The sequence below is a fragment of the Gorilla gorilla genome, chromosome 19 (genome assembly GCF_029281585.2).
Source record: "Gorilla gorilla gorilla isolate KB3781 chromosome 19, NHGRI_mGorGor1-v2.1_pri, whole genome shotgun sequence".
Lineage (NCBI taxonomy): Eukaryota > Metazoa > Chordata > Mammalia > Primates > Hominidae > Gorilla > Gorilla gorilla.
In genome coordinates this window covers 79,299,269-79,323,498 of record NC_073243.2, presented here as the reverse complement: position 1 = coordinate 79,323,498, position 24,230 = coordinate 79,299,269, and the positions used below count along the sequence as shown (strand labels likewise).

At 39.9% G+C, this 24,230-nt stretch overlaps 1 protein-coding gene across 3 annotated transcripts in view; it reads left to right on the top strand.

Moving 5' to 3' along the window:
• The window catches only part of ADAMTS12 (ADAM metallopeptidase with thrombospondin type 1 motif 12), a 374,077-nt gene that overhangs the window by 195,439 nt on the left and 154,408 nt on the right, over nt 1–24,230 (top strand). For all 3 annotated transcript variants that reach the window (XM_019013727.4, XM_055367552.2, XM_063700811.1), the window contains 2 exons: nt 17,939–18,135; nt 18,893–18,976. In XM_019013727.4, coding sequence (XP_018869272.4) covers nt 17,939–18,135; nt 18,893–18,976 — 281 coding nt within the window. The remainder of the gene's footprint in view (nt 1–17,938; nt 18,136–18,892; nt 18,977–24,230) is intronic.

Sequence of the window (24,230 nt, the reverse complement as noted above, 5' to 3'; positions counted from 1 at the left end):
TTGAAAAAGGAAAATGATGAGGATGTTTTAGGATTTGTGGCCATGGGGGATTTTCCATCTTCATTTCAAACAGCTTAAGGCAGGCAATGGGAAAGATCTTGTGCTGAAGGTTATATGGGCTTTGTATCTTCAAGCTGAATCCCACAAGTTAAGCCTCCAGTTTGCAAAACACTTGGGAGACGAGGGTCCACCCTGCCTGGATTGCCAACTCTGAGAGTGGTTATTTAGAAGGGCAAGGCTGGGGGGTTTCTTCTCACTTTATATGGCAATCTCAAGATACCTTTGCCATGGCCTGGATGAGCTTGCTTGTTTTGTTTAATTGTATTTTATATTTTGACCATTTAAGATATGAAGAGAACTTCTCAGTAATTCTAGATGTTAGGATTTGAGTAACTTCGTATTGAATCAGATCTGCTCCCGGAAACTATGCTGGGGTGGGTGGGGTGGTTGTCAACGGCACTCCCCTTTGAGCTTCAAGGAAAGCTCAAGAGAAAGAAGTGAATACTGGCTTGGCAGTCTATGATGAGTGCAGACGGAATTCACTGGGTCATACTTAATGAAAAGAGTAGCCAGGCAGTCAGAGCCCAGCTAGTAAGGAAGGAGGAAAGAACAAATTTTGGAAGAGAGCAGTAGCTCTGCATCACCAGGGAAACCACAAGTAGATGTAAAGTTCTAAGGGTGCTCAGATGTTGGGGAGTAGAACCTGGAGAAAATCCCTTAGTAGATGACAGTCCTGCTAGGCCCTTTCATAGGCTAATTGTATTTGATTAATTTTATCTTGTTTTCATTTATTTATGCACACATCTATAATTTCCCAGACTTGGGATTATATTGTATATGCTGTTTTTGTCATGGACACTTCCTCTTTCCCTCCCTCATCTCCATTCCTCAGAAGTTGCTATTCTTGGTGCTAAGTCCACTCAAGAAGGAAACACAGATCTGGAGTTCAGAAGGGCTGTCTGGGCCAGAGTTGTAGTTCACCACTGGCTCTGCACTAGGAATTTGGAGATTTACATGTAGGTTTTGTTTAAGCTATTATTGTGTGAGCCTAGACATACACTTTTTAAATAAAATTATTACTGAGATAATTGTATATTCACATACAGTCGTAAGATATAATACAAAGAGATCTCATGTACCCCTCACCCGGTCTCGCTTAATCATAACATCTTTTAAAACAACAGTACAGTATCACAACCAAGATATTGACAATGATACAATCCACTGGTCTTATTCAGATTTCCCCAATTTTACTTGTACGTGTGTGTGCGTGTAATTAGTTCTATATGGTTTTATCGCAAGTATATTTTTGTGCATCCACTGACAGTCAAGATACTGAACAGCTCCAGCCCCCAAAGATTCCTCATGTTGATCTTTTATAACCATACCCACCTCCCTACCATGCCCTCATCCCTCCATCTTAACCCTTGGCAACCACTAATCTGTCCTAAAATTTCTAAAATTTTGTCATTTAAAAATGTTATATCAATGGAATCATAAAGTGTTTAACCCTTTGGGATTGGCTCGTTTCACTCATAATAATTTCCTGGAGAGTCAGTCATCCAAGTTGTTGTGTCCATCAAGAGTTTGTTCTACTTTATATTATCAAGTAATCTTCCACAGTATGAATGTATCCTTCACTGGTTGAGGCACATTTGGGTTGTTTCTAGGTTTTGGCTATTATGCATAAAGCTGCTACAGATTTTTATGTGGACATAAGTCTCCATTTTCTCTGGGATAAATGCCCAAGAGTAAAATTATTGAGTTGAATGGTAATTGCATGTGTAGTTTTATAAGATACTGCCAAACTGTTTGTTAAAACAGAGTGGGTAGACTATTTTATATTTCCACCAGTAGTATATGAGTGATCTAGTTTCTCCACATCCTCAACAGCATTTGGTGTTGTCACTATTTTTTTCTTTTAGCCATTCTGATAGATATATAGCAATATCTCATTGTGGCTTTAATTTGCATTTCCCTGATAGCTAATGATGTTGACTAACTTTTCATGTGCTTTTTTGACATCTGGATATCCTCTTCAGTTCTCTTTGTGTAGTTTGCTTGTTTTTGTATTGTTACTCTTAAGTTTGGAAATTCTTTTTATATTCTTGATACTAGTCCTTTGTTAAATATATAGTTTGAAAATATTTTCTCCCGATAGGTAGTTTGTCTTTTCATTCTCCTCAAATGGACTTTTTCTTTTTAGTAGAAGCTTTCTTGAGATATAATTTGCATACAATTCACTATTTTAATGTGTACAACAATCTGGTGGTTTTTAGCATATGCACAGAGCGGTACGACCACCACCAAAATCAATTTTAGAGCTTTTTATAAATCCAAAACGAAACTCCAGATTTCACATGGGCAGAGAAAATAATTTTAATGATGTCAAATTTATTATTTTTTTCTTTTATAGACTGTCTTAGAATTCGTGGCCTAGTCCTTCATCCCAAACATTTTTCTCGTATATTTTATTCTACAAATTTTTATAATTTTACGTTTTATGGTTAAGTCCGTAATCCATTTTGAGTTAATTTTTATATAAGAAGTAAAGATTAGGTCAAGGTTTTTTTTTATTTTTTGCCTGTTAATTCCCAATTATTATAACATCTTAGTCGAGAAGACCATCCTTTCTCCTTTGAATTGCTTTGCACATTTGTCAGTAATCTGTTAGGCATCTTTGTGTGGGTCTATTTCTGAGTTCTCTGTTCTGTTCCATTAATCTCTATGTCTATGCCTCCTAACTTAAGCTTTTTATTTTTATTTACTTTTATTTTTTATTGTTTGAGATGGAGTTTCGCTTTTGTTGCCCAGGCTGGAGTACAATGGTGTGATCTCAGTTTACTGCAACCTCCGCCTCCTGGATTCAAGCAATTCTCCTGCCTCAGCCTCCCAAGTAGCTGGGATTACAGGTGCCCACCACCACACCAGGCTAATTTTTGTAGTTTTAGTAGAGACGGGGTTTCACCATGTTGGCCAGGCTTGTCTCAAACTCCTGACTTCAGGTGATCCACCCACCTTGGCCTCCCAAAGTGCTGGGATTACAGGCGTAAGCCACCACGCCCAGCTAGATACTTTAAAAAACTTAGCTAAAACAAGTAATTGAGTTTATTTCCAAAAGAGAGTTAGCAGTATGCACCACCACACCTGGCTAATTTTTGTATTTTTAATAGAGATGGGGTTTCATCATCTTGGCCATGCTGGTCTCAAACTCCTGACCTCAGGTGATCCGCCTGCCTGGGTCTCCCAAAGTGCTGGAATTGAAGGCATGAGCCACTGCGCCTGAGCTTAACTTAAGCTTTTTAAAATGTAATGGACCTATTGGGGAAATGGGGCTAGTTATATCTGCCCTCTTACCCCTAAGTTGTTAGAAGCAGCAACTACTGTGTTAAAGGCACTAGCTCTGTGAGCTGTAAAGCAACATCTGAATGTAATATATTATTATTGAGAAGAATATAGAGATGTCACTCATTCCCCCTTTACATTTTTTCAGCTTATCTCATTGGCATTCTTCAATTTTTATATTTTTATTCTGGGAACCATGATGAGTGAGTTACTGCTCAGTTAGGGACATGAGAATGGTCCACTGTATGGAAACTTTGCAGCAAAGTTAGGATTCCTGCCCAGCCTCTATCTGCAGATCTTTTGCAGGCTTCCTGGATTCCTCTCATCATCCCAGCTTGTGTAGGTTCAGAAAGATAAAATGATTTTAATAAGCAAAATGTAACATCATTATAAAGGAGAGCTGTGATATCCCCTGGTCACTTGGCAAATAGAAATAACTTAGAATTGGGCAGTTTGGAATTATCCAGGCTATTCTGAATTCTCAAAAAGCCAGACGTTCATTCTTCTCTCCATACCTTTGTTCATCCTGCTTACTCAGTTGGCTCTCCCCTCTCCTCCACCTAGTTGCATTCTGCACACCCCCAAAGACCTGCTTACCACCCTAAGAAGTAAGGCTGTTCCATCTTGTTAGGAATAACGCTTAAAATTCTAAGGAAATTCAGCACTCAAACATGGATTCTTAGCAAAGCAATTTTACTTTTGCGCAGAGGGGTGCCTCCTTGGCCAGTTGCCATGAGAGCACACCTGAACAAAAGGGCATGAGAACCTTTATTCCTGAAGCAAGTCCTGCCCCTGTACCCTTTCCCCATTGGCCGGGGTCAGGCCGTATAATCTGAACTAATCCCGGTTGGCTAAACATTTGATTTGTTTTAGATAAGGTGGGCACGTAAAAGAAAGCAGAGAGGAAAGGGAAAGGGGTGTCTGTAGTAAGCTAGAAAGTCCTCTTTCCAAATAAGGAAAGGAATGTGAGCTGGTACTGATAATGCCTGGTATTGTGGTATTGTGTCTGGGCATCTAACAAAGGCTAAAAGGAAAAAAAGGAGAAAAAGGGAAAAAGGAGTGGGGTACTGTGAATTAAAGAATAAAAGATTAATTGGGTTATTTGAAGAGAAACCTCATCATATCCCACAATCTGTTTCTCTAGATAATGAGTCCCTTATTGGCAGTAAAGTTGCTTTTACTCATCTCTGTAATTTCTGGGCCTGGCATGGCAACGGGAAACAAACAGGTGCTCAATGAATTCAGTTTACCTTGATCTCTTTTTCCTTTTAAATGCCTCTCATCACTCTTAGTGACATTTAATCATTTATCATTTGTGTGATTCTGTTTCTTATGGATGGTTTTTGTCTTCTCCAATAAATAAGAGAACATCTTGAGATCAAAAGGCATTATTTGTACCTTACCTTTCCCTAGAGAGCCCGGCAGTTTCTGAATATATACACACCACCTTATGCCTAATTAAATATCACAGTTTAAGTATATTGAATTCATTATCCCATTTTTGAGAAGAGAACATTCCAGAACTCCTATTTTTTAAAGACTGGAGGCTTTAAACTACACGTTAGAGAGGAGTTAGAGAGGGAGGTATGTAATAAAAAGCTTTTTTTCTTGGGCTAACAAGGAATTAGTGGAGTGAAAGAATTAGACAACAAAATTTAGATGCTTAAAATGTATGGTCCAAAAAAGCAAGCTGAACTGTGGAGAACAGCATTTCACATTGACCATATTAAGCCGAAAAGAACTGCCTAGGAGACTATAATAGCTTCAAGAGGGCAGAAGTGGGCAGAGGCCCATAGGTGAAGCCAAGACTGGTTTGTCAGTATTGATAACATCACAGAGGTTATGAAGCTTTAGTAAATATCTCTATTGAAAAAATTAACTCAAACTTGAGCCTTTACATAGTTTTTCTAATCTTGGAAGCAGCCTCCCAGTGCAGACTTACTTCCCTTCCTTTGCTTTTCCTGGAAAGCCAGCTGCATGATGTCCCTCACCAGCTGTGACACTATCCCTGCCCTCCATCTCTAATCAGATGAGGGAAAAACCAACCAGGCTGCCATCAAGGATTCAGTTAGGGTCCCGGAAAAGAATTTTCAATTTGTGTTATTGTCAAACCTCATTTAACTGGAATGCTTTGGACAACTGAAAGGTTTTGGACAATGGATTTTCTGGCTAATTATAATTTTTTTTTTTTTTTTTTTTTTGAGATGGAGTCTTGCTCTGTCGTCCAGGCTGGAGTGCAGTGGCGCGATCTCGGCTCACTGCAAGCTCTGCCTCCCGGGTTCCCGCCATTCTCCTGCCTCAGCCTCCTGAGTACCTGGGACTACAGGTGCCCGCCACCATGCCCGGCTAATTTTTTGTATTTTTAGTAGAGACGGGGTTTCACCGTGTTAGCCAGGATGGTCTCGATCTCCTGACCTCCTGATCTGCCCGACTCGGCCTCCCAAAGTGCTAGGATTACAGGCATGAGCCACAACGCCCAGCTATAATTTGTTAATTGACGATTAGTCAGAAAACCCTGATTTTAATAACTCCAATTACAAGTACTGAAACATTAAGACCTTAATAAGCACATGTTAGTGATTGTGAATCAGTGATTAAGGATTGAGTCTCTTTAGGGACACTATGGGACTCGTCAATGCAGCGATTGAAGTGCAGGAAATTGGGTGAATCTCTATTCAATTTGACATCCACCATCTACCATGGAAGTTACTTTTTTAGAAAGTTGATTTAAAAGTTTTTGGTGACATATACATAACAGAAAATTTACCTTTTGAACCATTTTTAAATGTACAGTTCAGTGGCTTTAAGTATATTCTGTTGTTAGACAACCATCATCACCATCCATCCCTCTCCAGAAGTTTTCCCATCTCCCCAAACCAAAACTGTGTACAAATTAAACAATTTTTCCCATTTCCCTTTTCCTCCCCAACTCCCATCCTCAGGCAACCAGCATTCTACTTTCTGCCTGTGTGACTGTACTACACAAGGTACCTCATGTAAATGGAATCATACAGTATTTGTTCTTTTGTGACTGGCTTGTTTCACTTAGTATAACATCCTCAAGATTCATCTATGTTGTAGTATGTGTCCAAATTTCCTTTGTTTATAAGGCTGAACAATATTTCATTATATTGTATGTACGACATTTTATTTATTTATTTATGGACAAGAAGTTACTCTTTAAAATAAATCTCTATGTCACGATTTACTGATCTCTCTCTCTGTCTCTATTTCTTCCCCTCTCTTTTTAAAAAAGAGAATGGAAAAATACTTGATAAAAATTTCTTAACTGAATTATGCTTTCTTGTCACTTTGTTCTAGTGGGTGAGGAACTAGGCAGCCATTTCACAAGGTGAGGGTGAGGATAAAACAGCCAGGCTGATTAAAGACAAGGCTCTCCCTAATCAGAATTAAATAAACCTTAACTGAAAACAAGAGGAATTAGAGTTTTGATCTATTATGGACATCATCTCTTTAGTTGCAAATAGGATTGAAGAAAACAGAATAATACATACTGTGACTTTACTATGTGGCAAGTATGGTGCTTGACTCCTTTCTTCAAGCAATTATGTGAGTCTGACTTTAGATAAAATAACAAATAACTAGGAGACCCTAGATGGATATCCAAGTGTCTTGAGCTCTAAACCAGTGCTCTACAATACAAATATGTGAGTCACAATGAAGTCACATAGGTAATTTTCAACTTTCTAGTAGCCAAGTGAAGAAAAGGAAAAAACAGGTGAAATTAATGTTAATACTTTTCTTAGCTCAAGATAATCCAGAATATTATTATTTCAATATGTAATCAATGTACCTTATTAGTGTGAGAGTTCACATTCTTTTTTATCATATGAAGTCTTTGAAATCTAGCCAGCACATCTCATTTTGTATACAGCGCATTTCAAGCTTCCATCACTGCATGTAGCTGGCAGCCACCATATTGGCCTGGACTTCTCTAGACCAAAGTGTTCTTTCCTTCACCAGAAGGTGTGTTCATGTGGCTCTCTGCGTTCAGTCTTTCCCTTTATACTTTATGTGTCAATAGTTCCTTAGTAGAAATGCTGGCTCTTATTTTCGAACCTTTTTACCAGTCAGGTACCTTCATAGAAGAATGGCTGGCTTATTACCAAAAGGGTAATTTTTCTCTCCTTGATTTTGCGTGTTTCCCTAGGTCTACTTTTCTGTCTTTTAAACAACCAAGAAATCAATGAAAACTCAAATTGCGTAGGTTTATATTTCTCAGTAATTATATAGGTTACTATGTGATTGCTCTTACTAGAGGAGCAATTTAGATGGTTGAGAGAATAACCGTTAGTTTTTCTGTTATAAAGTCAGACATTAATAAAAGAATTGGAGAAGAAATTTGAATTTTTAAATTGCTTTGGGCAGTATGACCATTTTAAGAATACTGATTCTTTCTATCCATGAGCATGGAATGTTTTTTCATTTGTTTATGTCATCTTTGATTTCTTTGAGCAGTATTTTGTAATTCTTGTTGTAGAGATCTTTCACCTGCCTGGTCAGCTGTATTCCTAGGTATTTTATCCTTTTTGTGGCTATTGTGAATGGAATTGCATTCTTAATTTGAGTCTCAGCTTGGATGTTGTTGATATATAGAAATGCTGAACTTTGTACATTGATTTTGTATCCTGAGACTTTGCTAAAGTCATTGATCAGATCTAGGAGACAGTGGGGTTTTCTAGGTATAGAATCATATCATCTGCAAACAGAGATAGAGTTTGACTTCCTCTCTTCTTATTTGGATACCTTTTATTTCTTTTTCTTGCCTGATTGTTTTGGCTAAGACTCCCAGTACTATGTTAAATAGGATTGGTGGGAGTGAGCATCCTTATCTTCTTCTGGTTCTCAAGGGGAATGCTTCTAGCTTTTGGTCATTTGATATGATGTTAGCTGTGGGTATATCATAGGTGGCTCTTTATATTGTGAGGTATGTTCCTTCAATGCCTAGTCTGTTGAGGATTTTTATCATGGAGGGATGTTGCATTTTATCAAAAGCCTTCTCTGCATCTATGGAGTTGATCATGTGTGTTTTGTTTTTAGTTCAAACAGAACATTTCAAAAGCTGAATGAACATACATACTATTTTTATAATAAGTTGGCATGTAGGACATTTTATTTTTATGAAATTAGATAATTAGAACAAACTGTAAATATGTTTATGTGTACACAGGTATGTAATAAGCCCATATATATGTAAATATAACCATATATAAATATTATCTCTTTCACGTTCTTTAAAAATGAAGTCTCATCAGCATGGAATTACTTTGTTGCTGTCTATTGAAAGAGCAGATGGTTTCTCAAGGTCTCTATGATATATTCTCTAATTATAGAGAATTTTTACTCTTGACTTTGAGCTTGATTATTGCTGACTCACCAAGTTAACATTTGTCAATCTGGGAGTAGGGGAAGAACATAAATGTATTTATGCCCTGCAGTTAAGTTCATGAAATGAAATATCAAGCAGTTATGTGTGAGCTGGGTGTAGCAGCAACAGAGATAGCTGAATTGCAGGCTTCCGACTAACAGACTTGCTGACCCTTTGATGACAGTGGAGAGTGTGTTAATAAATAAGCAGTCCAGTGGGAATCACCCAGAATTTTCTTGCTTCATTTAAAAGTACATATGAGGTTTCCAAGCTTAGTGTCTACTTTGCCTCTCAACTAAACTTTGGTACCTTCAGTTCTCTTAAGAAGATACACGTAGGACTCATGGGATTATTTTCTCCGGAACAAGAATAAATATATGACTTCTCTGAAAATACTATTTTTGGAAGCCATTGTGGGAAATCAGTCTTATTCCTATGTTAACAGACTGAAGGTAGTAAAAGAGGACTCACTGTTTATTTATACCTTATCAACTTGCTGATCTGAGGGGACGGATTGAATGCTGTCACTTGGAGATGAAAGCAACCCACACCTAGGATTACGGACTCTGAGAAGAGATAGTGCCTCCAAACATGAAGGGGAGAGTTAAGTCATCATGTCACTTACTTAGGATAATAAGGGTTTTGGGTGACAGAAAATACCACATAAGATTGATCTATTTAAAATATTGTTACTGAGTAGAAGGAACTATTCTAAGTGCTGGGGGTAAAAGGAGTGAACAAAACAGACAAAACAGCCCTCTTCTATTCAAGTTGAAAAATACTTTTATTTTTCTCACATATAAATGGAATTTGGAAATAAAACATCCCAGGTTTTATCTCCACAATCAGGAACCCAGGCTCCTTCTATTGTCTATCTTCTATATTATTCCATCTTCTTCAACATCTGGCATCCACTTTGTTGAAACCATCCACATTCAGGCCAGGAAGGAGGAAAAGGAAGAGAAGGGGCTCTGCCTTCCCTTTAAGTTCTGAAAATTACATGTAGCCCTTCCCCTTGTGTCTTATTGGTCAGAATTTAGCTGCAAGGGAGGCTGGGAAATTTAGTCTATATTCTAGGAAGCCATGCACCCAGAACAAAATCAAGGAGGAAGAGGGGAAGAACAAATATTGAGGACAATTAGCAGTCTAACACAGTCATAATAAAGGAAGGCACAAATTGCCTCAGGCATGTTCAGTATTTGACCTGGTAAGTTTTAAGGACTTGATGCAAACAACAGAGAAGGGCCTGGGCCAGTGGGCTAGGGACACTGAGAGGGGGCTTACCTTAGGATAGCCCAGATCTATTTAGACAGCACTAATTCATTTTTTCTTCTTAGGTCAATAGTTAGCCTTAGGTTGGTGTGAACATTAAGAAAAGCCTCTCAAGCAGTTTGCACTGTATTTATTGAGCACATACTATGCTTGTAGGTCTTAGTGAGTAATCTCTAAAAGTGCTGCCAGGATGTGTAAGGAGGTAGACACAGAGTTCCAGCATGGTCTTGTCTTTGGAAGGTCCTGGTGAAGCTTAGGACCAGCCCTAAGTAAATGCCAGCATGACTTCTTGCTGGTCTATCACCTATCTTTCCACAGATAGAAGGTAACTCCATTTTCCAAGAGACCTCTCTTCCATGTCTCGCCTGCTTCCCTAGTGGCTCTATTTAACTAACAGTATTTCTGTTCCAGCAAGATGGAAACTGTCCTCAAGACCAGGGAGAACCCTAAGAAGAAAGCATTCCATTCCCACTGTATGGTTCCTGGATAAGACTTTGCTCCCCTTCATTTCCATATAGATCATCATAGAATGACAGGCTTATAATATGAAAAGACTTTAATATTTATTGAATCTCACTTCCTTCCTAAGCTAGTATTCCCTAAAAGTTGTATTTTTTCCAGTGATGTTCCTCAGAACACTAGGTATTAATGGGAGCTCTGAAAACAAACTGGGACTCATTGTCTAGAGAGTTTTGTAAGCATGTACTAAATTTCCCAGTAGGAGAGTCACAGTATAGGTAGTCTTTCTTTTATAGGCTGGTAGAAACTTTATACCCTACATGAAATGTAACTGTGCAGGAGTAAACTCTTTTTGAACACTTGCAGCAATGGCCAGCTCACCACTCAGAACAAAGAAACAGTAAGAAATGTTTTGTGGAGGCTTGGATGAAGCGTGAAAGTCCCTGAGTTATTCCCCAATCCTGAGTCACTAAGCTAAGGGAAGTGTGTCAGCAGAGTTCAATCGATGTCTAAGCATACTGGGACTCATTATCCACTCGGTTGATTACTTCATATTTTGTTATTTTACTTCTGCCCCCAGCAGCCTCCTCCACATCTGGTCTTCATTGTGAGAAATGCATCAGCACATTTCTATCAGAGAGTGCGGAACGGAAAAAAGTGTGTGGGGTCAGACCACAAATCAGTGGAATTACTTTGCGTTCCAAGTGTTAAATAGATAATTAACAAAATAATAATGTATTTAATATAAATCCATTATTATATTTAATATAAACATATAAATAACAATGGATTTAATATAAATTCATTATAAATTCTCGACTCATTCAGATTATTGACTCTCTGGAAGGATCTTCAAACGTCCTTTTTACTTACGTTTGATGTAATTATGTTGGTATTTTGGGAAGAGTCGTGTCCCAAATGATCTACCATTTCCATCTTCCTTTTTGACATATTCTGAATGAAGTGAGTGCAGTGTCAGGCAGGACCATCCAGCCTTTGAGAATATATCTCTTTCTTTCTTTTTTTTTTTTTCAGGTGCTTATACTTTTTGTCCATACCCTTAAGCTAGGATGTACTTGTTTTGGGGATCTAGCAGTTTCTAACAACTTAGACTCAGGTTGCTTCATTTCTTTCTTTAAAGGCAGCTGTTTGTACTTCGACAGTGGCCAGTTTTGAGAAATGGATAGTCTATTACTTAAATGTAAAAAAATATTTTTTGTTCTCAGTTAGTGTGGTAAACTTTTTGTGGAATAAAAATGACCTTCCTACAGAGACCCTTCAAATCTACCCAAAGCTGACCTGGAGAGATGGGCCCCTCAGGCTGCTCAGCCTTTGTTGCTAATGGATGCACACACCTGCACTGGTGTTTGACTCTGCTGGGGAAGGCCACAATGACCTGCCAAGAAGAGGATCTGGGTGCAAGTGTGTGGTAGTGGCAGATAGCTCACAATTATGCCTTGGCAGTGGGAACGTGTGTTTGCCCAACTCAGAGAACACTAGAACTGGAAGAACCCCAGATATGGTGTCAGCTGGTGGTTTAAAGATGCACCATGTGGAATCCCCTTTGGGGCCATCCATGACACCCCGTGACCCCAGCAACTTTGGGGTTCATTCTTTTCTTTACTTTTTGCATAATCTTTCTATCAAGGAAAGGTTCCATGACCCTTAAAAAAATAGGAATTCAATTCAGTTTCTTCATTAGACAGGGGAAGAGATAGTAATATTTGTCCAAGGTCACAGGTGGTTTGGGCCAGGCCAGTAGGCATGGGGAGCAAACAGCTATCAATAGTGGGCCTGGATAGGACCTATTAGTCTTAAGATGCTTTCCTTCTTTTTTCCTGGTACCATCTCTCCAGCCCTCAACACTGGGTCCAGAATATCTTCCCTGAGTAGCACTTGTCTGAGTTACATAAAGAAGCAGGATATTGTCTCCAGAAATCTAGTATCAAAAGGTCACCTACCTCCTACTGCACTCGTAGACAAATGTCCTTCATGCATTGCTGAAGACTGGAGGGGACCTGGAGGACTAGGACTCAGCTGGTTTGGGGTCCAACTTCTTCTATATATGATTTTTTTTTTGAGTTGATCCTTTCCATTCCTCATGCTGAAAATTTCTAGGCAGATGATCCCAGAAACCCCATCCCCATCTCAATGCCACTAAGTTAAATAAGATTCACACTAACCCAGCTAAAATGCTGGTTCTGCTGCTTACTGGCTATGAGACTTTGAATAAACTCTATAATCTCTCTGTGTCTCAGCTTTCTCATTTTAAAATGACAATAAGATTTACTACATGTTTTAATGTGAGAATTAAGATAAATGATCAAATCCAAGAGTGTTTAGCACCAGTTGGGCTCTTGATAGGCACTGGATCCCAGATGGCTGTTAGCGTCTGTGTTGCTGTGTTGCTGCCCAGGTGTCATGTTTCAGAAACCTTGCAGAAGTGGTGACAGAAAGGTGGGACAGTTAGGGTACTGGGTCTCATTTGTCTGGAAGCTGCAGTGTAGGCTGGAGAAGATCAACTTGAGAGGGTCATCTTGGGGGAAGCTGGACCTCAAACAAGGCAGTAGTAATTAGTGGCCAATGTCCAGTTAGTGGTCAACCTGCGTGGGCTGGGCAGAAATCCTTCTCTGTTGGAAATCTGATATAAGGGTGTAGAAGAGAATCCAGATGAGGGAAGGGTTGGGCTGGAGGCAGAGGCTTGAGCAATTTTTTAAGTAGAATAGGCAGCCTCATTGCTCACACTGGAAACTACTGGCACGTAAAAAAGCACTCCAGAATGTACTGGAAACTGTAATTTCCAGAGTCTTCTGCCATCTATGTTCAGTTTCTTTGCTCCCTAGCACTACTCCAGGTTCTCTGTGTGGCTTCGTCAAGGCGTGATCCATGCCTGGCTGCAGTGGACACTGACTCAGAGATCAGCAGGTGAGGGCTCTGCCATCTGCAAAATCCCTAAATAGAGCTTTGTGAAGAGCTGCCTGCAGTATGTGGGGAAGGAAAAAGTACTCAGTAAATTGCATTTTCCAGGGATCTTCTAGGACTTCTGCTCTGTTAGTGCTCAGGTATCCTGAGCACCTCAGACAACGCTGGACAGACATCTGCACTCTGTTAGCTTCCATTTAGGAAAATCATTTCACTGTCCTCTCTCAGCACTGGAAATTTTCCTTGCTTAAGCTGCCCATTTGGCTGGATTTCTCTGCTTGAAACAAACATGTCATGGTCTCAGTGGGGAGAATTCCTTAAATGAAAAAAGTCATCAAATGGAAAAAATGGACAAACCTGGCAATTCTTCTTTGCTTGTGGTTCATACATTGGTTCTGATTCATCTTCAGTTCTTCACTTGTTCATTTGGTATTTACTGGGTGCCACTTTTGCCTGTTATGGTGTTAGGATTGGGGCAAAGGCCAAAGAAGATGTTTTTCTAGCCCTTCAGTTGCTTAAAGCCTAATTAGAGAGCCCCTTAAATAACAGGAAATTATAGCAATATAAAAAGTACTCAGGTTGAGGTGTGGCCAGAAGCTATGCCAGCTGAGAAGAGGGGTCTCTAAATAGAGTGGTGTGTATGATGGGAAATAGTGAGGGGAGCTTCCCAGAATCATCAGCCCCTCACCTGACCCAAAGAACTAGCTGTCTTTGTCATCAGCTTTGGAGATAAATGTGTAGGGCTGGTTTCTTGTACTTTCTGAAATTGCGTAGCAGAAACATTTCTTCCATCAAATCTGAGATTTCACTAGAACTCCGCAGAGTCAGCCCACATCTATACAGTCCTCTCCCCCAGCTCAGTCCTGTTAAGGCCCAGTTCAGATCTTACCACTTCTGCAAAGCTTCCGGCACTATCTATAATATAACTGATATTTCTCTTTGGGAATTACTTGAACCCCAGTGATGACATTTTTTCTTATTTTCATGTCTCATTACCCACAAGTAGATTGGTTTTTGCATAAAGTCAAGGATCATGTCACATACTCCTTTGTCTCTATTCAGGAGAGTAACTTGGGCCTTGCCCAGAAAACATATTGTATAAATGTTTGTTTTTGCTGTAGTGGAATCACACAGATGGCTGAATCTGTCATTTACTATGTGACTTTAGGAAAATTACCTAATCTTTTTGAGCCTCGGGTCCTTCATCTGTAAGATGGTGATCATAAGAGGGCTTATCTCATAGATTTTTGGCACAGTTAAATGAGGTATGGTGCTATGTGCTTAGTATAGGACCTGAACTTTCATAAGTGCTTGATGTAGGTTTTGTTGAAAAATTTAAAATAGATATATGCCTTTAGCAGACCCCATCTCTCATTTCCACATTTCCTCCTATATGACTGTTTACTACCGAGTAACTACCTATTTGCTGGAAAAATGAAAGTAACTTGGACTTTAAAGATGTCTTAAAAAAAAAAAAAACTCATGTCTTAGTTAGCTCAGGCTGCTGTAACAAAATGCTATAGACTGGGTGTCCTAAACAGCAGAAATTTATTTCTCACAATTCTAGAGACTTGAAGTCCAAGATCAAGTCCAAGATCTCTCTCTCTCTCTTGCTTTCTCTCTCTCTCTCTCTCTCTATATATATATATATTCAGTGCCTATATATAGAGAATATGTGTATATATATTCAGTGCCTACATATATATATAGAGAGAGAGAGGAGACAGATGAGGACACAGCAGGAAGATATATACATCTCTCTCCCTCTCTCTATATATAGGCACTGAATATATATATAGGCACTGAATATATATATATATATAGAGAGAGAGAGAGAGAGAGAGAGATGTATATATCTTCCTGCTGTGTCTTCATGTCTCCTCTCTCTGAGAGAAAGAGAGGGCTCTGATGTCTCTTCCTTTCCTTATAAGGACACTAATCCCATGATGGGGGCTCCACTGTCACAAGCTCATCTCGATCTAACTGCCAACTAAAGGCCCCACCTTCAAATACCATTACCTTGGGGATTAGGGCTTCATCATCTGCGTCTGGGCAGGATGCAAACATTCAGTGCCTAGCAACTCTCTTATTCAACACTGAGGGATAAAAGGTAGAAAAAGGGGAGAGTAAAGAAGAAGTAAGTAAAGAAACACAGGACCAAAGGAAGCAGAGAAACTACTTCTTTTTTCTACACGCTTCTCACCCATGACAGCTTCCTGCTAGCACCTAACAGTAGATATCTGAGGGTGGGGACTGAGGCTGCAGCCAGGAGCACAGGGTTCTGCTTTAATGAGGGGCTGTGCACGGCACAGTCTTTGCCTGCTGAGGTGAGCTGAAGCCTCTGTGAGGGGACCGGCACCCAGGGGAGGGAGGCTGAGCCTGCGGGGGCCAAGGGAGAAGAAGGGCTAAGGCCCCAAGGGCTTTGTGAGGGCACTGGGTGAGAAAACTGTCTGCCAGTCACCCTCACACACAAGGTCAGGGCGGCATGGAGCAGCCTCCTGGTTAGAACAGACCTGTCCCCACCCAGCAAAATAGGAGGGGCCTGAGAGAAAGATGAGACCGAATCCATGTTGACAGGATTCCTGTACTCAGCCCAACCTGTAACAGCCGTTTCAGAAAACACCAGCCCACATGGGCTCAAAGGGGGCTGGCTGCTTGGCTTACACAGAGACATTTGAAAGCAGATAGCGGTTTGAAACATTCATGTGAGATTCAAAACAGGGACAAAAAGCTGATGGGGCAATGAGGGAGGGGGTTTCAGAAAGTTAGAAACCATTGATAAAATCTTGACATTTCTTAGGGAATTCATGCTTCCCCATGCAAAGTGAGTGGAGAAGGAAACTAGAAAATGGTTCCAGCACAAATGAGGGGTTAACCGTCTCCCCATTTTTAAATCTTCACAGGACTTCCCTCCAAAGTTTACATAATCCTAGATTATTTCTCAGAAGTGTTATATCAAAGTACAGCATTATTATTTTGAAGTAAAACTCACAACGCTAGAGTTTGAATTTATTTAGACCTATGATGATGTTTCATTTCTTTTGTCAATATCGCCAAACATGTCTAAATTCATATGGACAGAGAAACTGAGGAACCAGGAAGGGTTACACACAAATCAGTGTAAGCAACTCCACAGCCTAGAGAGTACCAAGGGTGAGGGCAGGATATGGTGTTAGTTGTCCCAACTCAGGGTCTGAGGCAGGGCCTCAGGAGGAGGTATAGTCCTAGATGCTTCAGAGAACAGGACCAGAGCTAACGAGGAGGAATGACAGAGAGGCAGGTTTCAGCTCAATGCAGTCGAGAATTTCCCAATAGAACAAGATGCCCTGTGAGTTGTTGAGTGTCCCTTCCTCCTGCTGGAAGTTTTCAAGTTCAGACTGGATGGCCATTACCAGAGATTAGGAAGGGGACATGAGGTTTACCACTCTGCTTCGATGTTCTGCCCATGCCAGGGGCCCAGGGTGCAGATGAGGGAGAGGCAGGAAGTGTTTGTGGCTGTGATCCTGATAGGAATCTTCAAAGACCCAGGCGCTGCCCTGTATCAGCCCAGGCTTCTTTCTTTACTCTCTTCTGGTCAACCTGTCTTCCTCGGCTCCCTAAACCATTCTGAGCCCGCTGGAACTTTTTACACTTGACTTCCACTTGGGTTAAGTACCTGCTTCCTGATGTGTGAAGTAGCCTTTTATTCGTTTTTGTGTTAAACAGACCTCTTTCAAGTTAGAATATGCTCCCTACTTACAGTATTCTGGGATTTTGAGAATGATTCCGTGCAGCTACTGTCTGACTTTCTTTATCATTCTATAGCCTCTCCTAGATTTCGTCTTCCAAACCATGACCCTCATGTATCAAATCCTTTTCATACTAAAACCTGTTAGTCACCTTGATAGTTTTGCTGTCCTTTGGATCTTTTCCACTTCTTTTTGTGCCTTCTTCAAGTGGAATGCCTGGAACCTTTGGCAGGTTTTCAGCTTATATATACTACAGTTTTATACATGTTTACTCTGTTGGAAACAGTGTGATGTATATTTTTAAAAATGCATGATTTTGGGGCATAGAAAGTACTGGATCTTTCACTGACTGATGGGCTGCACAACTCTGGGTAAGTTATTTAACCAGCCACTTTGAGCATCAATTTCCATATTTGCAAAATGGAGAGAAGAATATGTACCTCTGTCATTCATGAGGATAAACAATGTGGCATTTAAAAGCCAGGTATATTGCCTTGCACACAGTAGGCACTAAATAATTTAAAGGAGGAGAAGAAAGAGAAAGTTCCCATTGTTGGTTACGTCTTTTCAATAGTGGAAGACATAATTTAATGTAATAGGTAAGAAACATTTTTATAAAGTACTTTTTGAACCTCTCTGTAAGATTCAAATTTCTCTTGGTCATATTCATTTAAATTGGTCTATTTTGGTCATGTATGTAAAAACATTGCGTTTATATTATTAAATGTAAATTAAACTTATGGCCTTGCATCTTTACTAACATAAGTAGATAATGTATGAGGCATATACAGTGTTAAACCATTGTCTTCTGTTTACTGTTTAGACAGTGTTAACATCTCCCAGAAGCAAGAGCTATGGCGGGAGAAGTGGGAGAGGCACAACTTGCCAAGCAGAAGCCTCTCTCGGCGTTCCATCAGCAAGGAGAGATGGGTGGAGACACTGGTGGTGGCCGACACAAAGATGATTGAATACCATGGGAGTGAGAATGTGGAGTCCTACATCCTCACCATCATGAACATGGTATGCCAGACTACATGGGGGCTGGGGCAGCTAGTGAACAGATGTCATTAGAAATGCTTACATAAATAAATAAGAAAGGCCTTTTTGGGGTCCTTTTAACTTATTTTTATAAATATATATGTGAATCTAGTACCTGCCTAAGGATGAATATGGATGGAAATTCAGGATGAATTAGTCTTTCCCTTAAAAATGTGTATCCTGGGAACATTTTATAATTTATTAGTTACATACTTCTGGTAGGTATTTTCCAAGTGACTCAATCCTTTTCGTGTGGCTTTGTCTCATCAGTTTATGTTAGTAAACCGAAGGAGTAAACTGAGGCAAAGAACTAGAACATAATTTCCTCAAAGTAGTTAGAAATAGAATTGGAATAAAGTTAATGACTCTTAATTTCAAGCTTTTTCTTTGCATTATTGATGTTTTCTGCCTTCAAGAGGATGTTAGTCCTATTGAGGTGGGAAAAGGTATTTGCCTGAGTAACTGATAATAAAAGAGGAGAATACTGTGGGCTGGGTTAAGAAAAGAAAAATGTTAATCCATCAAACACACAGCCAAGCTATCACCCTGAAAGATTTTGTTTAAATATTGTAATGTGGAATGAGCTGTGGGCATATTTCACTCTTCTTAGCACACCGCCAAACATTTCTGACCTATAAGAAAACCTTTATTTTATGTGCATTACAATGCTATTTTCTTCTCTGGTATTTATTTATTATCTCTTCGTGTGGAGCTAATGGTTTTCTATTTCTGACCCTAGGTCACTGGGTTGTTCCATAACCCAAGCATTGGCAATGCAATTCACATTGTTGTGGTTCGGCTCATTCTACTCGAAGAAGAAGAGGTAACATTTTTTCCCTTCACTCTTCTGCTATATATCCTCGCACTTCCTACCTTCTTTTTTTCAGAGGAGTTCTTGGTAGACAAGAAGAGGGTACCAGAAAGTGTTTGGAAGCCCATTGAGAAGGAAAATATTGTTTCTATGTTATTCCCTTGGGAGTTCAGTGATACTGAGCGGGATATGGATAACATTTCCAAAATATACATAGTTGAAATCTCTTGACAGTCATTGTATCTAATAACATACACATGAGACTCACCGCAGTCACTAAAGATGTTCTGCAAAAGAAATAGACTAAATCATGACATGGTTGGATGGTTTCAGTAAAAGGTAAGAAAGACATGGAAATGTTGAACCTTTGATACTATTAATTTACTTCTTGCATATTTAACACAAGTCTCTCAGATTTGGGACCTCTTGTCTATCTGCACGTTTACCTTTGGGGATTTCATCTATTCTCAGAGATGATGTAAAGTAAACATAAGACTTAATATGTAAGTCTTAATATATAAGACTTAATATGTAAGTTTTAATATATAAGACTTAATATGTAAGTCTTAATATATAAGACTTAAATGTAAGTCTTATATAAATGTAAGAGACTTACATGTTATCTATGTCCTGAGACCCTCAATTGATACCTGCAGCCTAGACCTCTTCCTTGGGCTTCAGGCTCGTATCCAATTACTTGAAATCTCCACCTGGAGGTGTCAAAGTCCATTCAATCTTGAAAACTTAATAAATCCAGAATGGAACCTTGATTACTCCCTGCCTAAATAATCTCAATTCTGTCACCTCCATTCCCCAAATCACCACCTTACCCAACAGTACTATTATGCATTGCTTACATAAACCCAAGAGATATTATTGATTTCTTTTTTCATATCTTCCACATCCAATAGCAAGGACCACTGTGGTCTTACTTCCAAAATACGTATCATCTCTGCAGTCATCACATTGGTTTGGCCTTATCATATCTTGCATAGGCTACTGCAGTGAACTCCCAAATGGTTGTTTCCTATTTTCAGCCTTGCCATCAGAATTCATTCTCCATGGATGATCATTTTAAATGCAGCCATAATTGATCATTTTAAATACAAACTGAAGTGCTGCACTGCACAAAACCCTTTAATGTCTTTCTGGGTTTTTTTTAGAACAAATTCAAAATTTCTTGCTGTGACCTGTGGTGACTTTCATGATCTTTCCTCCATCTACCTTTCTGGTCTTTGCTTATGTCACTCTCTTCCTTGTTTCCTACTCTTATACTCACTGTCTATGCACTTGTGGTTCCCAATGCCTGAAACATCTCTCTCTGGTTCTGCACATGACTGGCGCCTTCTCATGCCTTATGCCCCGTGTAAATGCTGCCTCTTCAGAGAGGTCTCAGTGACCAATTTATTCAAAGTAGACCCCTCTTATTGCTTTTCATCACAGATTGATGGCAGTCTCACAATTCATCACGATTCTGTGTATTTGTTTACTCTTTTTTTGCTTATCACAGCCTCTACCAGAATGTGAATTCCATGAGGGCGGAAGCCATGTGTCTTTATTCTGTTAGATCCCCAACACCTAAAACAGTGCCTGGGACACAAATGAATGAATGAAGTGAAATGTAATGAATGGTAGGACCAGCCAACTCATAAATGCCCTTGCAATCTATAGAGTTTAACCAGCAGCTAGGATATGTAAAGAATGGCATCATTCAGCTTCCCATCAGCAAGAGACCTGCAGTCAAAATGCCAAGGGAGGGCTTATTGTTTTCTTGACAGGAAAAATCTCCACGATTGTGTGTGTTAGATTATTTTTAAAACAATCTGTGGAGTGGGGATCCATTTTTTCTTCTTTCCCCTATAACCCGGTCTCCCTTTGTCACCTAAAACCTACTTTGGGTATCTTGGAATACCAATGGGTATGTCATTTCCCTTCACGTGGCCTTTTTATTAAGAAAATGTATTCAAAACTTGGAAAACAGGCAACATGAAAACTATATATCCTTTCGACGTTTAAAGATACCTATCTTACTCTGTGAAAATGTAACTGCTTGTTTACCATTGATTGGGGCACAGATGTGGTAAAGTTAGATGTTGACATGTAGAAAATGATAGGGTACAAATGGTTTTTGCCTAGTAGAGGTGAAAATGATTTATGTCCAGCAGAGAAGATAATTCTGAAGATGGTTTTATTGGTTGGCGGAACCAGACCAATAAAAATTGGTATCTAATTTTGTATCTAACTTAGCAATCTCATTCAGCAGTTCTCCCACACTGGCTATAGCTGCATCAGTTTTTTGCATCTGCCTTTGAACTAGCTTTGCCATCTTGCCTATCTCCTCATTAAGGAGCCAAATTATCTTGCCTGTCTCCTCACTAATGAGTTAAATACATCTTGAACATGTGCTCATTATACATTTGTATGAAAACTGTGTTTTTGACTTTTGAAAAGCATGCTTTGATACCTTGGAGAAAAAAATTTTACTTTTTCATACTGGTTGAGCACATAGGCATTCCTAGATACAAATGTGAAGAAACATTTAGCATTTTCAGACCAAAAAAAAAAAGAAGAAAGCTACTTCTGGGAGTAAGAAGGAAAAATCCTTGGGTTTGAACTGCTTTCATATAAAACAGAAGGAAAAATCTTGACCTTCTGTAGTCCCAGCAGCACCACTGGTAGGATTTCATAATGTGGCTTCCACGGATCAGGCCCCTTTAAACTCCACGTCTCTTCATTCCCGAGAAATAATGTCACCAGGGCATCTCCATGGCATGTTGATGCCAGTGAAGTTGTTTGAAGGAGCTTGATTGGCCTCTGCCCCCTGACTCCATCACAATCACATTGTTTCTCCTCTTCTCTACCAACCTGGTTTTGCAAATGTAAAGAGACACACATGACTTGCTTCAGGAAGCCATGGCTCTCTACCTCCCACTTGCCAAATATTATCCTCGTTCAAGGTTTTACAGAGTCTCTAATTGGCACAGAGTTCACAAGTTAACAGCAGAATTGCAGTCCACAATTCTCATTTTCCTAATTCCCAGGAAATGGCTCAAGCCATTCTTCACATCTGTGACTAATAAGCAGCTCAACAACAGACAGCAATGATTCCAGCCCTTAACTAATGTCAAGATGGCAGGCACAGGAAGCAGAGTGTGAAGTTCAGTGCTGTGACTCCTTTGAGCAAGTTGACCTGAGTTCAGCAGCTCTAAGGAAGTTACATCATTGCTCCATGCCCATTTTTCTTAATTTGAATGAGAAGAGAGTTGTGGAACATCAGGCATATGTCACACCTCGTGGTAGCACCAGGGATGCAAATGTGAACACAAGTCCCATTTCCTGATTCTGAGGAACTTTGAGTCTACTGCACAAAAGCACAAAAATAGCAAATTTCAAGTTGAGATTGGCATGAGTATAAAAGTACTGGGATAGGAAAGGGTACTTGGATGTCTAAGCTGGGATTTTAGAAAATAAAAAGGAATTAACTAGTGAGGAAGTGATATGGTTAGGCTAATTGAAACATGGGGGTGGTTTTCCCCATGCTGTTCTTGTGACAGTGAGAGAGTTCTCATGAGATCTGACGGTTTAATAAGGGGCTCTTCCCCCTCTGCTTGGCACTTCTCCTTCCTTCCACCTTGTGAAGAAGGTGCCTTGCTTTCCCTTCACCTTCCGCCATGATTGTAAGTTTCCTGAGGCCTCCCAAGCCATGCTGAACTGTGAGCCAATTAAACCTCTTTCCCTTATAAATTACCCAGTCTTGGGCAGTTCTTTATAGTAATGTGAAAATGGACTAATACAGGAAGGAAATTCCAGGTGGAGGGACCTGCATGGGCAATGGCTTTATTCTTAAACCAACAATATGCATATGAGAGGCAGTGGGCATATCACTGATGTTGGACCTCACAATGGGAGGTTGAGAAGTCTTGCTGTGATACAAAGGAAACAAAGTGATTGTGCTGGAGACAGGAGAGAAAGCAGCCAATCAAAACCTGCCCACTTCCACTCGCACTTCGGTTTGTCCCGTGTTGCTCATGTCTGCACATGACATTATCATCCTTTCAGTTGCAGAGGCCAGAAATCTCGATGCACTGATGATACCTCCTTCTCTCCCTCCCATGTCAAGTCTGTTATCAGGTACTGACCATTTATCTGACCATCTCCATTTATATCACTTCAATTCAAGCTACAGTTATCTCTTTTCTGGACTATAGTGGTATATACTTTCTGGTCTACTCAAAACTAGTTGGATTTCTTTTCATCTTGTTTCCTCAGTGTAGTCAAGATAATCTGAAAATGGTAATCTGATCATATCCACCCTCCTGCCCTCCTGCCCCCCTTTCTCCAACCCCCACACCTGGCTTAGTTTAGTCCAGTGGTTTTCTGATTCCCTTTCTCATCTCTCGGTATTCCTGCCTTTGCTCTTGAGAGGTAGCAATAGTCTTATTCATCAGGCTTTTTCAAGGCCTGCCTCTGGTCTTGTTGTTGCCTGGACTGTCTTCTTGTCTTCACTTAGTTAACAGCCTAATCTCTCAGATCACAGCTCCAGTGTCACTTCCTTGGGGAAGCCTTTCCTGACCCCCTTTCCTAGTAAGATTCTGTTACTGACTCCCATAAAACTACATTTCTTCTCCACAGCATGTTTCACAGTTGTAATCTTAGATCTATTTAATCGATACAGTTTCCTCAATTAGTATGTAAGACTTAAGAGCAGAGGTTGAGTTTGGTGTTGCTCACTGGTATATAATAGACCCTCGATAAATATTTGTTCAAATACTAAATAGGAGAAAGTGTGCAAATGAGGCCAGCAGTCTGTCAGTGAACCAGGGCCAATGGCAGCCAAGTTGCTGTGGGCCTTGTGGCCACATAAGGACTTTGGATCTAATCCTGTGGGATACTCTAGATTATTCCAAACCAACAAATGGAGTTAGAGAGATCACTCTGGCTCTGTGGAAAGTGTGTGAGGTGGGGAATCCCGAGATTGGGTTTCTGAGGTAGATTCCTTTTATCAGTGACTTTCTATCACTCTTGTCTTTCTTATTGTAAATACATCTCATGGGTAACACCATTTGGGGCTTTATTTTTCTGCGGTGGTTTCAACAGACCTTGAGGTTAGGCTATATACATAAAATGCATGTTTGTCAGTTACCACCATCTAAAGACCACTATGGGGTTTCATCATATTTTGGGAATAAATTGGAGTATTGGGTGTAAAACTCACTTTGGAACAATTTGGAGGCTTTCTCACAGGCGAGATAGTCATATTTCAAAG